Here is a 22,291-nt window from a genome sequence, read left to right as displayed (position 1 = left end):
TACTTCACATGTAAAATGGGGATGAAGACTGTGAGCTCTATGTAGGACATGGACTATGACCAACCTGTTTATCTTGTATCTACTCCACATTTAGTAGAGCACCTGGCACATAGTAAGCACTTAAATACCATTTTAAAAAAACAAAACATGATACTTGGCATCCTAAGTCTTCCTCCCATACATTATCCATAGCACCCGATAACCTCGATGACAAAAATCAAGTCTTCTAAAATCTAAAATGGGCACTCCTCTAAAGATCTCAGCCTCACTATTTTCCTGGTGAAAACAAAGAACAAGTGCTCATAACATTTCCTCCTGGGTTAGTAATGATGATAATCATGATGGTATTTGTTAAGCGCTTACTATATTTCAAGCATTAAGTGCTGGGGTAGACACAAGTTAATCAGGTTGAATACAATCCCTGTCCCACATGAGGCTCACGGTCTTCATTCCCATTTTACAGATAAGGTAACTGAGGCCCAGAGAAGCTAAGTGATTTGCCCAACGTCACACAGCAGACAAGTGGCAGAGCCGGGATCAAAGTCCAGGTACTTCTGACTCCCAGGCCTGTGCTCTATTCACTAGGCCATGCTGCTTCTATTAGGGTTGAGCACCTAGTGAGAAAACTCAAGCAGCTTTCAAATTCAAAGAGGGTTGGCATGGACAGAAAACTTGCCTTTTTGTTTTCTTTAGGCCAAGATGACACCTTGTAATATCTTCAGGTCCATATGTACATTTGTCAAGTACACTGAACTACTTCAAATTTTGAATGTCTCATATAGGCCGAGCTTTTTGGTTGCCAGTGGGCGGGAGTAGTACAGACAGGCAAAAATGGGGAGGGAGATGACATAGAAATGGTACTTCATTTCCTAAGGCAGCATTACAACACTCCTGAAGAGTGAGCTCTTTGCTTTGATTTAAAAACACTTCTACCCTGCCTAATATGAATTTTACATTCAGACCCGGAAGTGAAATAACCAATGCCAGTTCTATGGCTGAGAAACAAAATCCCATCAGCTAATCTATCCTGATCTGTGGTTGAGTGTTCTGAAAAGGGTTAAGTGCCTGGGTGTTTTGTTGTTGAGTTTTTTTGTTTGCCTTTTTTTTTTGGTACTTGTTAAGTGCTTACTATGTGCCAGGCACTGTACTAAGTTCTAAGGTAGATACAAGATAATCAGATGGGACACAGTCCCTGTCCCACATGGGGCTCACAGTCTTATTTCCCATTTTATAGATGAGGTAACTGAGGCCCAGAGAAGTAACTTAAGTAAGTGGCAGGGCCAGAATTAGAAGCAAGGTCCTCTGACTCTCAGGCCTGTGCTCTTTCCACTAGGCCACACTGTTTCTCTATATGGGCTACAACAGATCATCAATTGGGCATTAGTGACCTCCATGCCACTGTCCCAGGGAAATGCTCAGTTGAAGGCAGATGAGGCAGGAGGAAAGGGTTAGGCATAGCTTACTGTGTTTATTTTAAAATATACAATTAACTCTCCTGTCCAGCTCCTTCTTGGACATCCTTCCCATGGGATGGTGGTTTCCCCAGAAAATCACCAAGAATTTTAAAATGTAGGCACCCCTCCCATAAAAAATTCAGGTAGAACCTCCTTATTAGTGCCCAGGAACAAGGCAGTTGTGTATCCCCACTTCATGAGTAACATCTTGTCAGGGAATCCCCTATTGTAGCTATTACAAAACAAATTCATTAATTTGGCCATTCCTCACTTGGATTATCCAAGAGCTGAGTCCTGTGTGGCCTAAAAATCGTCTGCCTAAGCCAACTTGGCCTGCCCCATCCTAGCAGAGTCCAGAACAGCCATAAGCAAGTTGAGTTTAAGCCTCTGGTAGAGTGCTCCCCACACACGGTAGGCCACCAATAAATACTGTGGGCTGACAGTTACGGTATGACCGGAAGTGGATCCGGAGTTCACTTCCAGAGACCGCACACAAATAAGGCAGTGGTTTGATTACCATGCAGATCATTGCTGCAGCCCTGCGGGCTGTTGGGGTTGCAGTCCCAGAAGCCATCAGAAGCACTTGTCCATGGAGGAAGCATCCATGCACACTGGAGCAACTGCTGCTGCACCAAAGCCTGTTGGCCCAACCCAAAAAACGGGAAGCCCAGGAAAGGGCTGGAGGAGCAGCCTGAACCTGGATGGGTTTGGCTAGGTCTGTCCTAGCCCCATGAGCTGGAGATCCATGAGCCGACCCATACTTGTCCAGGGCTCGTCAGCTATTCTTTCATCACATCTAACTCTTTGAACTGGATTTCTGCTAAACTCTTGTGCTTCTGCCTCAAATTAGACATTTATTTGCCTTAAAAGCCAAATGAGTGAGACTTTCTTTGTGTGGCTTAGGGCGTGAGACTTGACTAGAAGTCAGGAGACTCTTGTTCTAGTCCCTGCTCCACCATCTGCCTACTTTGTGAATTTGGGCAAGTCCCTTTCCTTCTCTGTGTCTCAGTTCTCTCATTTGTACAATGGGGATAAAATACCTGCCCTCTATCCCTCTTACTGTGAGTCCTGTTTGGGACAGGGACTGTACCCAATCTGATTGTCTTGTACCTAACCCCAGCTCTTTTCATTCATTCATTCAATAGTATTTACTGAGCGCTTACTATGTGCAGTGCACTGTACTAAGCGCTTGGAATGAACAAGTCGGCAACAGATAGAGACAGTCCCTGCCGTTTGATGGGCTTACAGTCTAATCGGGGGAGACAGACAGACAAGAACAATGGCAATAAATAGAGTCAAGGGGAAGAACATCTCGTAAGAACAATGGCAACTAAATAGAATCAAGGTGATGTACATTTCATTAACAAAATAAATAGGGTAATGAAAATATATACAGTTGAGCAGACGAGTACAGTGCTGAGGGGATGGGAAGGTAGAGGGGGAGGAGCAGAGGGAAAGCTCTTAGCACAGTGCCTGGCAAACAGTGGGTGCTTAATGCCATTATTTTGATTGTTTTATATGGAAGAAAAGTGATGTGGGATTCAGTAACTACTTTCATATTTCATAAGCAAATTAAAGTAACAATTCCATCAATATTTAAATTTATAACAGATGAGTATATAAATGTTTAAAAGATGATGAGAGATATTTTCTATCAAAAAATGTTGCCACTCAAACCGACTGCCTGAAGTGGTACTTCATATTGATTGCTAGTATTCATTAATTTCTGGTGGACTCCACACCCATTTATCAACTCAACATACGGTCTGTTTTATGTTTTTATGGTTGTTAGTCTAGAACAAGCATCCTAAAATGGACCATCTATTTGTAGGTTCACTCTGGCTCTTTGCAAGAGAAGGAACTTGGTTAAAAAAAACCTTGCTAAAAGAATACCCATAACCCACTCTTTAACCTTCCAAGTATTGGTTTAATAGCAGTAATCGTCTTTCATTATGAAATGAGTTAAAAAAAAAAAGCAAGCTACATTAGCAAGATGAAAACAATGGGTTCATATATCTATCTAATTCATGCTTTTTCTGTTAAGATTTTAGCACTCTGAGGGAATAGTCTTTCAGTTTGTGTGTTAGAATCCTCAATAATGAGGAAAGATTAGCATTTCAGTAGAATGCTAATTTAGCTCTATTTTCAGGAGTAGCTTCACCTAAAAGTGCGGATGATTTATGTTACATAAATACTTGCTTTTGGAAGGGATGATTTAAAATCTACTCTAAATACTCATATATTAATATTTTTTCTGTTTCAAAATCTAAAGAGACTATATAACCTATTTAAGATTAGATTAAACTACACTTTTCAAGAAGACAAATCGGTGAGTCCCAGTCTGCTAAATGAAGCTTTCACAGAGGTGCAAAACTGTGCCCTTCAAAAGTTGCAGAAGGGAAAGCAGCTTCTCCTCACTCCTCTGTCCTTTTCCTGAAGCAAAGCTCCGACTGCTTCAAGTAGAGAATCACGCCTGTCCATCTTCAATCATATTTATTGAGCGCTTACTGTGGGCAGAGCACTGTAATGAGCACCTAGAACTGTAGCAGAGAATCCGTTCAAGCACAAACCCCTGTTGCCCTTTCAACTCTGACCTGGCACTTCTCTTTTCAGGCACATGGAGACTGCAGAAGAGTAGCAGCAGAACAGCAGAAGAGAAAGGGCCCATCCCGATCACAAAATTACCAGGGCAGCCCACCGTATCACCCCATTTCATCACCTGCCCTGCTCCTACTCTGCACTGTCTCTAAGCACATATATGCAAGGCCATAACTCCTACTTGTCAGCTGTGTGACCTTGGGCAAATCACTTAACTTCTCTGTGCCTCAGTTACATCATCTGTAAAATGGGGATGAAGACTGTGAGCCCCATGTGGAACAACCTGATTAACTTTTATCTACCCCAGCGCTTAGAACAGTGCTTGGCACATAGTAAGCGCTTAACGAATACCAACATTATTATTATTACCTTACCTCACTGATTTCCCACTACAACCCAACCTGCACACACCACTCCTCTAATGCCAACGTACTCACTCTACCTCTATTTCATCTAGCTCGCTGCCAACCCCTCATCCACATATTCTCTTTTTATCTGACAGGCAATTACTAATTGTCCAAGCCTAATTGAAGGCACATCTACTCACCCACAGTTCCTTCTTCATATCCAACAATTACTCTCCCCACTTTCAAAGCCTTACTGAAGGCACATCTCTTCCAAGAGGCCTTCCCTGACTAAACCCTCATTTCCTCTTCTCCCACTCCCTTCTGTGTTGCCTTGATTGTTCCCTTTATTCATACCCCCACCCCAGCCCTACAGCACTTATGTACTATCAATAATTCATTTATTTATATTAATGTCTGTCTCCCCACTCTAGACTGTTAGCTCCTTGTGGGCAGGGAATAGCATCTACCAACTCTGATATACTATTCTATTGTACTCTCCCAAGTACTTAGTAGTACAGTGCTCGCACACAGTAAGTGCTCAATAAATAAGACTGACTGATCCTGCCTCTGGCCTGGAACGCTCTCCCCTGTCATATTTGATTGGCGGCCACTCTCCTCATCTTCAAAGCCTTATTTAAGCAGTGTGGGGAGCAGCGTGGCTTAGTGGAAAGAGCGTGGGTTTGGAGTCATGGGTTCTAATTCCAGCTCCGCCACTTGTCTGCTGTGTGATCTTGGGCAAGCCGCTTAACTTTTCTGTGCCTCCGTTACCTCATCTGTAAAATGGAGATTAAAACTGTGGCCCAGCACTTAGAACAGTGCTCTGCACATAGAAAATGCTGAACAAATACCATAATTATCATTAAAAGCACATCTCCTCCAAAATACTTTCCAAGACTAAGCCCTCATTTCCTCCTTTCCCACTCTCTTCTGCATTGCCCTGTTTCTAGGATTTGCACCCTTTATTCACCCCTCCTTCAGTCCCATAGCACTTTATGCACATATCCACAATTTAATTTGCTTATACTAATCAATGGTATTTCTTGAGCGCTTACTATGTGCAGAGCACTATACTAAGTGCATGCTCTGCACATAGCAAGCGCTCAATAAATAGCATCGATTGATTAATATTAACAAATGAAATGTCTCTCATCCCCTCTAGACTGTAAGCGCTTTGTGGGCAGGGAACAGTCTACCAACTCTGTTATATTGTACTCTCCCAAGTGCTCAGTACAGTGCTCTAAGCACTGGTAAGCACTCAATAAATACAACTGACTGACAATGTCCTAGCAAAGTACCCAGAGAGAAGGAAGAATTTCCTCCACTCACCCTCATGCAGCCATTAAAGACGGTGTGAGCATCCCTGAACAGATATAATTGAGGGACACTCTCCCCAAAGTCAGGGACTACATTCTGTACAATTCCTGAATTAGGGAAAACTCATGCTATAGTATATAATGCCTTGACTGGCAAATTCATATGCACGATTCTTTCTCCCAAGAGCACATTTGCTCCAAAATAGATGTGCATGGTCAGAAGAAGTGCTTAGTACAGTGCTTCACACACAATAAGCGCTCAACAAATACGAATGAATGAAATACAATTGAGTGAGAAGAACGTTTCCTAATGCCTCAGCAGTACACTCTCCGAAACGCATACTGAAACATACATTATGAAAGAACTCGGTGAAATTATGCTTTTTCTGATTCAGTTAAAAGAAAAGCATCCTTAATGTGGAAAAAGTATCCTAGCATTTCTCTGTCCAAAAAATGTTGCTTTAAAAAAAGTGGGATCCCTAATATTCAGATACCAAGTGACACTGCTTCTCCTTCATTTGCAAGACCCTTTTCGTTGAAAATACATGTAAGGTAGAAATTCTATGGAGAACTAATTAGGAGACAAAAGACTCACGTTTATAAAATGCGGCTTTAAAAGATGTGTGTGGCAGGAGCTTATAGACTTTTTGTAAAATTGTTGCTTCATTTGCTAAAGATGCATTAGCATTCCAAACTTGAACGACATCTTCCCGATCCCGAACGCTGACACTAACACCTATTACTTCATCACCTAAAGGACATGATCAAAACAGAAATATTTTGTGAAAATTTTAAGCATGCCTTCAGTGTTTTGTAATACTCATGTTTCATAACAAGACATTAAATGAAGGAATGAATATTTTTAAATAAAAATTATTTTAAAGTGGAAATAACACTGCAACTGATCCAGGAGCCAGGAAACAATGCTATTAATTTTTCCAAATTCACTTACAGCCATTTATGTTATGTTATTTATGTTATCTTACGTTATGTTTCATTACCTTGCAGTGAAACTTAGCAGTCAAAAACTATCTATTGCTTTAAATTTCACTTTGGGAATATAAATAGGTTATGTGGTACTCAATATCTTAAATATAATAATAATAATAATGCTTGTTAAGGGCTTACTATGTGTTAGGCACTGTCTAAGTGTTGGGAGCCCCAAATTAATTAGGTGTGATGCAGTCCCTGTCACTCACAGTAAGTAGGAATTTTACAAATTAGGAAACTGAGGCACAGAAAAGTGAAGTGACTTGCCCAAGGTCACATGATAGGCAAGTGGCAGAGCCGGGATTAGAACCCAGGTCCTCCTCTGACTTCCAAGCCCATGTTCTTTCCACTGGGCCATTCTGCTTCTTAACAATCAATCCAAGGCAAGGAACAGAGAACAATCAAAATTAGAAAATTCAGTCACCCATGATACTGTCTAAATCAACATGCTTTTCAACACCTCATATTTTATGCAATCAGTTTGTGTTTTGCTTTCTTCTGGAAATTGAATTTAGATTAGGACAGGTCAACTCAAATTTTCTTAGAGAAAGTAATTTACCATGTAACCTTAAAATTTTTTAAAAATGAACTGGTGGCTTGAAGTGAATGCATACACAGAATGGGTAGCAGTAGAGTTGTTTGGTATGAAAATACCAACTCTAGAGAGGGTAAGGGATTTACATTCATTCATATGTGAGACTTTTTTTTTTTAAACTGACACCACCAATTTAAACTTGACAGCTGAATATCAGGAGACAACTATGGAACACAGGCCAGTCCGCTGTGCTGCAATCAGAAGCTCTGAGAGGAGCACATGATAAAGAGGCAAAACTAAAAATAGCAACAGGCACTGGGAACAAGAAACACAATGAGAGATGAGAATTTGTCCGCACCTGAGGTGGTAGGTTGCAAACTCCTTGAGGGCAGGGATTTAGGCACCAGAAGCCAAGACCGGGGGAGACTGGACATTTAAGGTAAAATTAGAATTATATACCATTGATTGATTGGTTAAAATAAAACTGCCAGGCATAAAGACAACCAGTTGTAGTAAGAGTAACAGTAGTGTTTAATGCACTTCTCAGGGTCGCACCTGGAGACTTTCCAGTACTCTACCAGTTTTGGCTACAGGAAGGAGAGTCAAGCAGAGGCCTATCCATTTCAGAGGCCTACCCATTCCATTCCTAGCTTGGGCAGTGGCTAGCAAGTGGAAGGCAATCTGCTACAAGTCAAACCTCACCCATGCTGGGCAGCATTGGCATGGGAGAGAGTTGAGTGTGGAGACTCGAGCTTACTACACGGAAGGCGGCAATGGTAAACCACTTCCATATTTTTACCGAGAAAACTGTATGGATATACTACCACAACGAATGTAGATGGGAGAGATGAGTCCGGGGTGTCATTATGGGTCGGAAATGATTCGACAGCGTAAGACAAGACAAGCACTCATTGTGGGCAGGGGATTTGTTTGTTGTATTGTTATACTGTACTCTCCTAAGGTCTTAGTAAAGTACACATTTGATATTTATTCCACCACCAACCCCTCAGCACTTATGTGCATATCTTTAAATTATGTATTATAAATTACTTATTTATATTTATGTCTGTCTCCCCCTCTAGACTGTGAGCTTGTCGTGGGCAGGGAACATATCTGTTAATTCTGCTATATTGTGCTCTCCCAAGCACTCAGTACAGTCCTCTGCACAGAGTAAGTGCTCAGTATAATTGATTTGACTGATTTGTACCCACACGTGGTCAATAAATACCGATTGATTGACCCACTGAGTGCAATGCTCTGTACTATGCACTTGAAAGAGTACAAGACAATCAAGTGAGGAGATGTGAGATTGCACAGCAGATGGGTTAGAGCTGGTGAGGGAGACTCGGGAGTCATCCACGAAAAGGTGATAGTTAAAGCTACGAGAGTGAATGAGCTCTGTCACCACTGAGTTTCCCGCCACTGCAGCTGCTGCCACTTCTTCTGGCCACTTTGGAACTGTAAGCTCCTCTAGAATGTAAGCTCGTTGTGGGCAGGGAATGTGTCTGTTTATTGTTATATTGCACTCTCCCAAACGCTTAGTACAGTGCTCTTCACACTGTAAGGACTCAAAAAATACGATTGACTGACTAAAAGAATTAGGATTCTCCCAATTGCTTAGCACAGTGCTCTGCACACAGTAAGTGCTCAATAAACACTTTGATTGTGGTAGGGCCTATGAGTTCTTCACTGGTCTTCTCAGTCACTCCAATTTCAGGGGTAAATTTCACCATCAGTGGTGTCATCCTTGAATAGGAAAGGTACCTAACAATGAAGATCAATGTGAATTTTGAGAAGGAAATACAAGTGCTCACTTGCAATTCAACTTGCACACCACATTTCACCCAGAACATCACACAACAAATGAAAGAGAGAGTGAAGAGACAGGAAGGGAGGGAAGAGAGGAGATGACGAGGTAGAAGAGAGGAAGGGTGGAGAGGGAGAGGAATAAAAGGGAAGAGGAGAGTGAAAAAGAGGAGAGGAACAGAAGGAAAGGAAAAGAGAAGGGGGAGGGAGAGGAAGGTAATGGGGCACTTGAGATCCTTATTTCTGCTACTGTACTCTTCCAAGCCCCTATTCAATCATATTTATTGAGCACTTACTGTGTGCAAAGCACTGTCCTAAGCACTTGGGAGAGCACAATACAACAACAGACACAGTCCCTGACCATTATGAGCTCATAGTCCAGAGGGGAAGACAGGCATTAATATACATAAATAAATTAAAGATATAGACATAATAAATTTCCGGTATATACAGTGCTCTGCACAGAGCACGGGCTTAGTGAAAGAACGTGCCATTCCTCCATTGCCATCTCCTCCTGTGGTGCCCAAACCAAAGGATCCTCTCAGGCCCAGCCTCAGGAGCCAGTGTATAAACTGCTCAAGTCCACCAGGCAGAATAGTTTTCACGGGCCTTTCCTGCCCAGTGCTGCCTACCCTCGACCTGCAGCTACAGTCTTCAGCCAAGTACCGGTGGCTCCTCGGCTAGCCTGATTCAGAGCTGTTGCCACCTACAATGGCTGGGAAGGAGCCTGGACTATTTATTGAGCATCTACTTCCCGTGAGTAAGGTACTATACTAAGTACTCCACATAATCCCTGCCTTCAAGGAGCGTGCTATTTAACAGGGGTTTTGTCCCAAAGATCTTAATTAGCATTGGCAGGGTTTCCTGGAGAGAGGAGCCTCTAGCCCTGCCCAGTAGCCCAATGAGAACCATTGGAACCTCCACGGGCACCAGAAGGCAGGACCTGCTGCCCTGCTGGCAATGGCTCCAAGAATCAGGCCAACCTAGCCATGGCTGCCTGAGCTACCTAAAAAGCGAAGGGGGTAAAAATCAATGGTTCACCCCTGCAGGGCCAAACCCATGGAAATAACTGGGTATCTCACTCTCATGGATTTGGTTCCTTTGACTCACTGTGAAAAATGCCACTCTAAGGCATGAACTCAGAAGTTTGGAACCAACTACTTACAGAGCCCTTTAAGAGCAGCAGGATCCTTTGCACTTCACACGATTTATTTTCTCTATAACCAAAGTCACACTAGAGAAGCAGAGGGGCGTAGTGGTAAGACCACAGTCCTGGAAGTCAGAGTACCTGGGTTCTAATCCCAGCTGTTGTGTGACCTTGGGCAAGTCACTTTGCTTCTCTCTGCCCCAGGTTCCTTATCTTCAAAACCGGGATTCAACACCTGTTTTCCCTCCTACTAAGACTGTGAGCTCCATGTAGAACCTGATTATCTTGTATCTACCCCAGCGCTTAGTACACATAGCAAATGCTTAACAAATACCACAATTATTATTAAAGTAATGGAGTTGGACTGCAAGACAACTAACAGAATTCTCAAGTAAATATTTATAAAGCTTCTACGCTTATCTGAAGGCCAGAGTGAAAAAAGTATTTTAACTCTTCAGGCACTTATTAATCCAAGTTTATTCAGGGATTCTTCCTTCCTTCCTACTTATTCTAGACTACAATAAACAACAGACATTATTATGCTCTTCTCCTGGGAGGAAATCACAATCATTAAAAAAAAACTGAGCAAATCATCTTTAGGTCCAACATTTTATGTTTGTTGTCTTCTTAACCCAATTGTTATATAAATGTCTCTGCATAAGTTGCTTTTTAACTGAAATATATTTTACTGAAAAACTCAGATGGTTGACCGCTAATTTGATTAAAAACCATTTAACCATTCAATAGCCAGGGCATCACAATAGCTCATAACAAGCCACGGAATGTCAAAGGGCCTAGAATTTACCGCAGATGAGCTTATGCACTAAAAATAAGAAATTGCCTCTCACTTCTGACCTTACAATAAATTGCAGAGATACTGCTAAAAAACACTTGGGTACACGCAAAAACTGTCTCTAAGCAACTTCCTAGTAACACAATAAACAACTTCAAAACAATCTCATATTAAAAATCTGCACCAAAAAAAAAAGTAGGCTACTGTGCATAACAAACAAAAGTCAAGCACTGTGTACACAAGTGGTTGGAACCATGCATTCTTTACCTGCTGCAGAACAATCAGTAAACTGTTCCCCGATAGTTGCTAACAACAACTCTTTCCAAACTGCAGCCTGGGGGGTGGGAAGATTTTTTTTTTTAAAAAAAGAAGACATTTTTAGACAATGATTATAATGTAAATGAATTTCCATTTTCATTTTAACATTAATTTCCTTCTACCTTTGCTTGGAAACCTCAGAGGTAGCCACCCCCAAAATTCAGATGGACAAGAACATTCTTATGATAATAATAATGGGCTATTTATAAAGAAAAATAAAATCAAAGTATAAATTAGTTAAGAAAATAAGTAATTTGAATGAGTAAATAACCTCAGAGTAAATACTCTTTCTCTTTGTCCATTTTCTCACAGGGCAAAACCAATGCCAAGCTGAAAAAATTTTCAGTCTATTATTATCTTATGGTGCTAAGGATATCCGGTTTAATACTAAACTGACTTTAAGGGGACTTGCTCATTAGCAATTTTTGCTGCCACTTAGCGTGGCAGAGCAGAAAAACCATTAAAAAGGGCAGGAGTTGCATTTAACCTTTCTTCTTTGTGCATGAACCCTAATCGGACAAAAAGTTTTTCTGTCCAATTGGAGACCACTTCCAATTTCCTTGCCATTGGAGACAATGCCCAATCTGATAGAGGTATCACTGTCCAAATGAAGCTAATTTCCAATCGGATCAATCAATCAACAGTATTTATTTTGAGTGCTTCCTGCAGGCAGAACACACTGATCTCTGATCTGGACCCTCCCCTCTTAATTGGAGCCAATTTTTAACTTCAGACTATTTCCCTCATGGAGCTCTACCCATGAAGAATCTTGCATGGGTTGGCCCACCCTCTAAGCACCCCCCAAATGTGGCCAGTTACAGGCCACATCCCCCTTCCCCTGGTTAGAGGTTCAGGGAGAAAGGGTGCAAAGTAGCCACTGCAAATGAATCCATGCATGTGCAGGAGGTTCTGGGGGCTTCTGATACTACGCTTTGCAATAGTGCAGCTCAGGTCCCTATTCCAGGTTCCACCAGATCAATTAATCAATCAAATCAATAATATTTATTAAGCACTTACTGTGTGCAGAGGCTTGCGCTAATTGTTTGCTAGAGTACAACAGAATTGGTAGACATGATACTTCTCCCCAAGGTGCTTAAAATGTAGTAGGAGAGACAGACACTAAATTATGGGTAGAAGGAAGCAACAGGATATAAAGATACACCCAAAAGTGTTATGGGGTTAGACTTGGGTGCTGGGGGTTCTGCTAGGGCCAGGACCAGTACCAGAGCCATGTCAAACCTAGAAAATCCAGTTTGGGCAAAGATTTACCATGAAACCTGGTATCAATAGAGAAGATGGCCTACATTTAACCTGTCCCTGCTATTCCTAGACACCCGACTGTTGGCATCAATCAGAACAAGTCTCTAATTGGACAGAGGGTCAGTTTTCAATGGAACTTCCTAACCAGCTGAAACCAGTCCAGACCAAGTGAGGAATAGAAAGACCTGAAATGCAATCTTAATCAGGAAAATGGATTCACCTTAAGGGGCCTCAGGCAGATGTGGACCTAGGATTGGTGGTGTGTAATGTCTGTTAATCATGCTTGCAATTGCATAAAGGCTAGCTTGAAACAATGTCCTTAGTATTGGTACCTAATACTATGTTTGCCTTATGCATATTCAGGTCAAAAAATGGATTCTTCTTCAACAAAAAATCATCATCAAAATATATGCTCCATGCAGACCTCGTCTTCTCTCTCACATTCCTCCTCCTGCCTGGAACTCCCTCTCCCTTCATATCTGATAGACCACCACCCACCCCATCTTCAAAGTCCTCCTAAAATCACATCTCCTCCAAGAAGCCTTTCCTGATTAGCCTTTCTTTGCCACATCTTATTCCCCCTCCATTCTGCGTCATCTATTCACTAGTGTTCACATACCTAAGCATTTGGGATACCCATTCCACCTCTTAAGCACTTATGGATATATCCTTAATACTTTGCTGCTTCCTCTAGCTGTAATTTAACATCTGTCCCCAGGACTAGATTGCAAGCTCCATGAGGGCAGGGATCGTGCCTACTAACTCTCCCAGTTGCTTAGGACAATGTACTGCACACGGTAAGTGCTCAATAAATTTCACTGATTGATTGTCTCATTGTTCCTTCTCCACTGATTTCTTTAGTAAAAGCCTTTTCTCTAGTTGACCATAGACTTCAGCTACAACCACCCACACCGTTTTGGGGGAAGAGGGAAAAGGATGCCATTTTAATTTTGAATAGAGCCTCGGCTTTATATAATCCAAGGGTATGTGGGGAGAATCACTACTAATTTAAGACTTGTGAAACATCTTGAGCTATTTGGAAGAAAGGCAGTGCATAAATATAAAATAGAATGTTTTATTATTTGTGGCTGATTGTTCCTAAATGGGCTAATTACTACGAAGATGGGAAAAAAGAAAATTCCTCTCAACTCTTTTTGAAATGATTTTGACATTAAATTGTTTCTGCAGAAAGCAATTATTAATAATGGTGAGTTAAAGAAAAAAGTAACTTGCAAAACAAATCAATACTTCTTGCTGATAAAAAAAAATGAATCTGTTATCCCTTCTTCAGGGTTTCATAAACCTTCTAAAATGTATTATTTGCTTCCTTGACACTTTTCATTATGTACACCAAAAAGCAGTAAGGACAGAGAATAATGCATACTAACTAATCAGTTGCCTTTTTAGCAAAAACAAAACAAAACAAAAAAACAACCTACGCATTTTAAGGTTAGAGCGAAATTTTTGGCATACTCTCTGAGGAGTTTTCAATTCTATGTAGTCAAATAATATACAAGGTGAGACAAAGTGGCACAACTATTTAGTCCATTTTCAATATTTCTTACTATAAGAAAATGTCTACTGATATAATCTAATATTCTTCTGCAAACAATATATTAAAACTCAAGAGTTTAGGCAGCAGCACATGAGCCTTTTGAAGCTCCCAGGGAATGTGAAACAGATTCTCTCGTCAACTGCTTATGCCACAGTTACCAACTACTTATATGATATGTTGAGAGATACTGGCACCCAGTGGTAGGACCCAGCACCTTCCTGTAACCTGGAAGTTGTGCAAGATGCTAACCCATTCCCTTCAGACATGGCCCATGGAACAGGAGGGAATAGTAGCACCTCATCGTCAATCTCCATGTCATAAGAGTGCAAAGTTCTCCCTTCAGTTTCTGTGACATGGTGGATATCTTTTATTATGGAAATACTGATTATCCATTAAAATTAATATTATTGCCATTACATGTATAATATAATAATGATGATAGTAGCCTGTGATCATTTAAAATTTTAAAACCTAATTGCACAAGTGTGTCTGAAGGAAATTCAATATGCAGTCTTATTTTTTTAAATGCTAAAAAGCGAAAAAAAACTCTTGAAAAGCTAGTCTTGAACCAGGGCATTAAATATGTAAATTAGTCTCAAAGAATGGATATACTATTCATTCTTTCAGAGTAATGACAAAGGCAGTCCAGTAAAAAGAAGGCAGTGAGCTCTACAAACTATTAAAAAATTGTCTCAGAGAAGCAGTCTTACAGAGGAATAAAGGGGGCAAAAGGACGTCCCAAGGTGACAAAGTGAGACAACAGAGGAGACATGATAACTCCACATCCTCACATCAGCTTTGTCTGTAGTCTAGCAGGCCAGACTGCTTCTGAAAAGCACAAAACTACCTTCATATTCAATGAACAAAAATCCAGATTAGTCATTTCCAGAAAGGAAAGAGATCAAACATACCGTACTTTCTTTAGGAACTTTCATTTTCCACACTCCACCTTTTGCATTACTTTCCTCTTCCCTAGATTGCAGAAAAATGGGCAAATATGGAATAGTTTAGATGTGGATTAAGCATATTTACTTTCAGTTTGGGGTTTCATCATCAGTCTTAGAAAAAACCTCAACTAAGCTTTCAGACTTGGCTGGCCAGTCTCTGGCCAATCCTCCAGGTCCTGAATGTAAGTGGTGGAACAGATGGATAGAAGGGCCGGAGGGGTGTAGGAGGAGGGTGGAATGCTGTAGGAGCAGGAAGAGATGATTGAAGGCAAAGTGGTTTTACTTCCCTCAATATCTCCCTCCCAATCACTTGTGGTGAATAGGGGACCCCTATTCCTCAACGGGGAGTCAGGGATCAACTCTTCATTATGAATGCTGGGGGGGAGGGAGGGGCGGACTTGGGATGGGAGGTGGAGAGGGGAAGACAGAGAGGGAAATAGAGTGGGAAGGGAGGGGAAGGACGGTCATTCTCAAGCTCCCTGCTTCTTAGGCTGTTCCTCTGCCACCACCACTGTGGTTCTCCCCTTCTTTGGGCTCCAGGACAGGCTAGAGTCTCTGCTCATACCCAGAGTCCTGAGGGGATGAGTTATTAACCCACCTGCCTCCCCCACCACAAGGTCCTGACAGTCTGGGTGTGAGGCTGGAGTTAGGGCTCTGGAACTACTGAGCCATGAGTTTGAACCTCGAAAAACTGCTGTCTTTCTTCTTCCTGGCCAGGAATCTTTTGGGCTGCAACAGGCCGCTGAGCCTGAGGCCCTGCTGATGTTGGCTTAATACGATGATTATTCATTCAATAGTATTTATTGAGCGCTTACTATGTGCAGAGCACTGTACTAAGCGCTTGGGATGAACAAGTCGGCAACAGATAGAGACAGTCCCTGCCGTTTGACGGGCTTACAGTCTAATTGCTAAGCACTGGAATAGAGACACAATAATCAAAGCTCACACAGGGATGGGCAGGCAGTCCCAGGTGAGGAAATGATACAAGGATGAGGCGCAAAAGGTTTAAGCCTGCTTTTTAAGCCTGCTTCCTGGCAGCTCTGCAGCCCCAAATTCAGCCTCTTATCTGAATGATCACCCACGCCGTCTCAGGTAGCTGGGGGTAAAGCAGGCAGTTCAGACTGCACCCTGCGGGCAATCAGTGGTATTTATTGAGCACTTACTATGGGCAGAACACTTGAGAAAGTACACTACAACAAAGTTGGTAGATGTGATCCCAACAAGCCAACAAGAAGCTTACACTCTATAGTAGGAGAGAGGCATTAACATAGATTAGGGCTAGGGGAATTAGTAGAGTATTGACATCAATACTATGGGCTTGGGTAGGGTATCAAAGTGTGTGGGCCTACACAGACAAGTGCAGAGTTGACACAGAGGGGAGGGTGGATAGGAGAAATAAAGGGCTTAGTCTGGGAAGATCTCTTGGAGGAGATGTGATTTTAGAAGGGGACAAGAGGTGCAGCCACCATCTTGGATCCACTTCTGATCCCTTTCTAGCACATAGGGGTGAAGAGGGCTAGCTGTGGCAGCCCATCCTGCTCCAAAATAAGATGGGAGGCAAAGCCACTGGTTTCATCCACTCAGTACTAACCTCATGGAAACAATGTTCCCACTCCATGAGGTTGCTACCCATGTCCCTGTGCTTTTCAGTGCTTGGAATGAGGAGTGCCTGACCCCTCGATGGGAGCATCTTTGAGGCAGAAGCAGGGCTACCAGAGTGAACATAAGCATTCAACTTACTCTACATGATCTGTGTGGTATTCTGTGAAATGTATGTGTATTTTCATAATCTAGAGATTGTAAGCTCCAGCAAAGAAGAGACCGGCTTTTACCTAAAACATGTTCGCCCCACAGAACTGGGTCTATAATGTAGATTGCAGGTGCTTAATAAATATATGATGATGATATTGACAAGGCATTAGAAAACTAAGCAAGAGCCAAGAGATTTTAGATAAACCAAGAGCAGGCTTTGGTAAATATTAACTGTAATAAGTTAGAATTATTTTAAGGTTAAACAGTTTACAACTCTAATCTAATTTGTATTCCAAGTCAGTACAAAGTTCACTGTTATTTTCCATCTAACTTAGACTGAAATTACATATTAGATTACTTACCAAAGTGGTCGTCTCTCTTCCCTCATTAAATGGTAACTGCATCTCAGAGGCAAGTTAGGCACAGGAGGAATATTATTGTACACACTCCAGAACATCTTAAAAAGACAATAACATGTTCGAGTTCAATTTACATACTACTATAGAGCCTGAACAGATGCATGTATTTGGCTCATACAAGGCTAAATGATCATGATCACTGCATAGAAAAAGATACAATAAACTTGTTATAAATCATGCCAAGTTGCATGTCTTAGAAATCCATAATTGCGGAACTGAACTTTCTTATATAATGGGAACTCACGCAACAAGGGAGCAAATTTTCTAGTTTGAGAATAACTAACTTGGTTAGAATGCCCTCACTTAGGATGACACTTGGGCTAGAAAAATACATGTGGTTCAGCCTCAGTGAATTCACTGAAAGACTTATGCTATTTTACTTCAGTGAGTGTCCTGTGCAAGAGCATCAACTCTACCAACTAATGTCCAAACAAATTAGGCACCCCTTTTTACCGTTTTGTAGAAGAGTGTGAGAAGAGAGAACCAGAAATCCTGGGTGCAATCTTCTCAATGCAAAGAGGAAGGAAAAAAGAAATGGAGCAGAAGTTGCAGTGCCCTAAATGGGTGGGTGGGTGGATTGGTGGGTCAGCTAGTAAATCCCTCCCATGGCCCTGAGTCTGGTCGAGCAGAGCCTCTCCCTGACCGTGATTATCAAAAGAAAGTTGGAGACTAAGTCTACAGCCATAGCCAAATGTGATGCTCGTGGACAGTGTCCTGATTCGGCAGCTGTCTGAATAGGGGAAAAAAAAAGTCCACCAAATTGGGTACTGGATGAGGTGGGGCTTGATGGGCTGAGTTGGAATAGAAAGGCAGGCTCTGGACTGGAAGGGGAGAGAAAGGGAGAAAGTGGAAAAAGTTGCCTCTAGAAGTGGAGAATGTCTGGTCTGTGGAAAACTGAGCTGATGCAGCTACTGCCTGCTTAAAATTTACCTCAGTTTGTAAGATAACTTGTATGTAACACCTTGAGGGTCATTATAATTGAATTAAACTTTAACAGCTGGACGATAATTGGCATTTACCAAATTTTCTAGAAGAGCATATTGAAATGCTGTATGCATTGAAAAGCATTTTCCAAGTCCCTCTAGACTGTAAGCTCATTGTGAGCAGAAAACATGTTTACCGACTCTGCTGTATCGTACTCTACCAAGTGTTTAGTACAGTGTTCTGCACACAGTGAGCCCTCAATCAATACCACTGCTTAATATAATAATCTCTAGATCCCCTTTACACACAGAAATGCTATAGCTAGGTGTAAAGGAACCTCTTACCACAGGATTCTCTCCTTCAGCCAGGATATACATATGAGCCTAGGCTTTTCCCACTGAGGAAAAAAGCTAGACCCTTCTCAATCAGGGACTACCTTGGGCTATATGAGAATCTAGTGGATGGTCTAGGAAACTGTTCCAGCATGCTCTAAATCTCATCCCATTGTTGAGTTGCATGGGGTTAAGAAAATGTGTGTGCTTGCATATATTTATCAAGTCCGCCCCACTCTCCAACCTGACCAGGGAGAGGGCTAGGGAGTGGTTGGATGGACCACTTTGGTAATAATCTTGTCCTGTCATAAAATGCACATGGTGACTGAAATGAAACAGTTTACAACTCCCGTGAAGAAGACCAATTCAAATTATAACGCAGGGGTCTTTCTTATTAGAAAAAATTAGTCATTTTCCGAACTCAAATATGATTAGATCACTACTCACAGGAAAAGCAGATTTTTCCCCCACTTAAAAATAAAATAAAGCTCACGTCCTCTTGAATCATTTGCTAGTCAAAATTGTATTGGATACAGAGTAACAATTTGAGGAAATCTGCATTAAAAAAACTTACACTGAACATTGCCAGTGGCCCTCAGAGCCCTGACCAGCATTACATGCTTGTGCACTTCCGTATCAATCAATCAATGGTATTTATTGAGCATTTACTGTGTGCAGAGCATTGCATTAAGTATTTGAGAGAGTATAATACACAAGGTTGGTAGATCCATTTCCCTGCCTACAAGGAGCTTACATTTCATAGAAGACCAACATTTCCTCTGTGTTCTATCCACATAAACAGGCTCACATAAACATTCCCTAATTTCCTAAGAACATTCTATCCAAAATGCATAGTTAGAACATGTGTTATGGAAGGACTGAGTGCACAAAAATTCTATTTGGTCTTCAAAATATGGATAGACCCACACCATAATTACCAATAACATCTTCTCCCTAACCTAATAATCCTCATTGCCGTCTATTGAGCACCTATGACTAGGTTAACAGCACAACCATCTGTGTACTTGCAACAAACCTTCTAACAGGGTTCCCCATAAGTTCAGACTTACATGAAAACTAAACAACAAAAGACAGTCAAAGGAAAGGCAGGAGCATCTCTTTTTAGTCCAGTGACAATTAGGGAGAGCCCCTACTGGGAATATTTCAAGGAAGAAAAGAGGGGGAGGAGGTTAAAAAAAATGGGGGGGGGGGGTATAAGCATAGTCTTGCCATTATAAAAGACCATGGTTCATCTACACCCAGAATACTGCATGTAGTCTGGTCGCTCCATCTTAGGAAGGACACGATAGAGTTGGAGAAGGTATTAAAATGAACAGGGGACAGAGCAGCTCCTGTGTGAGGAGAGACTGAAAAGATAGGTCTCTTCAGTCTGGAAAGACGAAGGCTGAGAGGAAACACGTTGTAGTTTACAAAAACATGGAAGGTGTGGTCAGGGATAATATGTAAACTGCCGTTCACTGAACCCCACAACATCCGGTTGCTTGCTGGCACTCATTAAAGTTTGAAGGTGGTAGGTTAAAAACAAACAGAAGGAAATACATTTTCCCCACAGTGATGGTAAGCATATGAAATCCTTTATTGCTGATCTGGACCAAATAAAAAAATGTAAATCATCAAGATCATGGTCATCAAATTTTCAGGTGATATTATATGGTGCTGTAATACTACCTGGGTCATAACATTGAGAGTCAGAAATTGAATTCAAAGGGACGCGTCGGAGAAATTGGCCCTATCGAAAGAGGATGAAATTCAATAGGGACATGGGAAAGGTACATTTAAGGATGAGAAACAAGGGTCTCAAGCTGAAATGAGTATTATTATTTTTACATCAAATGTACTGTCTATTTAAAATCCCAATGATCAGTGAGCATGGGAGAGAGTGAAGGTCACTCTAGGTAGGTCATCTTTATGCTCACTTTCCATAAGCTCATACAGACCTTACAAGTACTGTTTCTCACCCAGGGACATACATGATGAAAACTACTTACCGGAGAATGTCACCTGAAGCAGGTGACAGTGAGTGTGAAGGGGAAAGGGAAAGGAAAACATTTCCAGAGGAGGATGAAGAGGTGGAAACGTGTACCATATACAGTGGCGGGCGGCGGCGGGGGGCGGTGGTGGTATTGGGAGGAAACTACTGGTGTGGGACAAGGAGAGGAGGAAGAGGGAACTCAGTACAGAAGACACATGGACTCTTGGCATGGAGGTAGGGGAATTCTCAGCAAGGAGGAAAGAGAAAGGGAGCAGTAGAAAAGGGAGAGAGTTCCAGACTGGGGTTAAGGGTACTGGGTTCTTAGAGTGAGGAAGGGCTGGGGATTCAAGAAGGGTGAGCAGCCACTTACCGTTGCTACTCAGCTTCCTGCTGCCTGTTTTCCCTGAGGACAGGGCCAAAGCAGAACCTTAGTAGTTCTCAACAGCCACAGGACTGAAGGGGGAGACAGAAAACTCCCATTCCAGTGAGATGGGAGGTGGAGGAGCCAGCCCAGATTCAGTTAAATATCAGGGGGTGGAGTGGGGTGGGAGGTGGGGAGGCAGGGTGGACAAGGGAAGGAGACTCCCCAGGGGGAGTCTTGGGTCCTTCCCACACCCCAGAGGTGGCCAACTACAGTGAAGTTGGGGGGGAGGGAGGAGGGAGGGCTAAACTCAAATCACCTCCACAAACGGGGGAAATGGTGCATGGAAAGGGGAATGAGGAAGGTGAGTAAACTTGCAGACAGCCTGTGAGTGCTTCGGAGGGGGAAAGAGGTCTGATTCCCACACTGGAAACCCCTTTCTCTTCCCACTGCCAGGATTTCTTGTTTTTCTTGGGGTGAGGAGTAAGAGGGATAGGGGGAGGTGCTTGTCCAGACTGGGCCAGGATACTGACAGTCAGGCCACAGGATGGAGAGGGAGGGAAGAGCAGGAGAGGATGTCCCAGGGACTATCCAAAGATATGGGTGGGAACCCAGGTGGAAGCTCCTCTTCCCCAATCTCTGCACCTCAGAGGGAACATAAGGAAGAAGAGAGTAGGGGCTGAGAGGGAGCCTGCAAATTAATTACTGGGGTATGCAGTCATGTCCCTCTACCCTGGCCCGGTCAAAGGTATGGACTTACCTTGCAGCAGAAGCTTCTTCTGAAGTTCACTGGAGGAGCTTCACATTTCAGTGTGATTCCTCTAGGGGGAAAAAGGAAATCTGGAGAGGGAGGGGTTACCCTATACCAGTATCCTAAGTGGGCGGGGCCTGGCCCTGGCCCCACTCAGGCAGGTCTCCGCTCTCCTCCCTGACAGGGCAGCCCCTGAAGCTTTTCACAGCAGTGTGGATTCTTTCTGGCATTCTGAAAGGGACCTACCTAATTGATGAGGTAGAAGACCTAAACCTACCTTAGAAATAATTGCTTCCCTGCTCCCTCCCAGGGCCACTGTAACCACAGCCCTTCTCCCCTATAGACACTGGGTTATGGTGGTCAGAGAGAGAACTCCATTGGTATTGGGAAGGCACCTTTTGAGCACCTACACTGCGACCCAGCCCTCAGAGCCAATTTTTTTTTTCATTAATGATACTTGTTAAGCATTGTACTAAGCGCTGGGGTAGATACAAGCTAATCAGGTTGGACACAGTCCCTGTCCCAAGTGGTGCTCACAGTCTAAATCAGAGGGAGCAGGATTTAATCCTCATTTTACAGATGAGGAAACTGAAGCACAGTGAAGTGATTGGTCCAAGGTCATACAGGAGGCAAGTGGCTGTGGCAGGATTAGAATATAGGTCCTCTGATTTCCAGGCCTGTGTTCTTTCCAATAGA

At 42.4% G+C, this 22,291-nt stretch overlaps 1 protein-coding gene across 2 annotated transcripts in view; it reads right to left on the bottom strand.

Moving 5' to 3' along the window:
- The window catches only part of EIF4E3 (eukaryotic translation initiation factor 4E family member 3), a 46,752-nt gene that overhangs the window by 2,089 nt on the left and 22,372 nt on the right, over positions 1–22,291 (bottom strand). Inside the window, exons 1-5 of one of the 2 annotated variants that reach the window (XM_039910234.1) lie at positions 21,605–22,078; positions 17,178–17,272; positions 15,028–15,088; positions 11,251–11,317; positions 6,308–6,463 (exon numbers count right to left, since the gene is read on the bottom strand). In XM_039910234.1, coding sequence (XP_039766168.1) covers positions 6,308–6,463; positions 11,251–11,317; positions 15,028–15,088; positions 17,178–17,272 — 379 coding nt within the window. In that variant the 5' untranslated portion in view covers positions 21,605–22,078. Of the gene's footprint in view, positions 1–6,307; positions 6,464–11,250; positions 11,318–15,027; positions 15,089–17,177; positions 17,273–21,604; positions 22,079–22,291 lie in introns of those variants that run through there. The other variant, XM_029051312.2, reaches the window with a different exon arrangement.

This window comes from Ornithorhynchus anatinus, chromosome X1 (genome assembly GCF_004115215.2).
Source record: "Ornithorhynchus anatinus isolate Pmale09 chromosome X1, mOrnAna1.pri.v4, whole genome shotgun sequence".
Lineage (NCBI taxonomy): Eukaryota > Metazoa > Chordata > Mammalia > Monotremata > Ornithorhynchidae > Ornithorhynchus > Ornithorhynchus anatinus.
The sequence above is the reverse complement of the archived record's forward strand: the minus strand, read 5'-3'. Positions and strand labels throughout refer to the sequence as shown.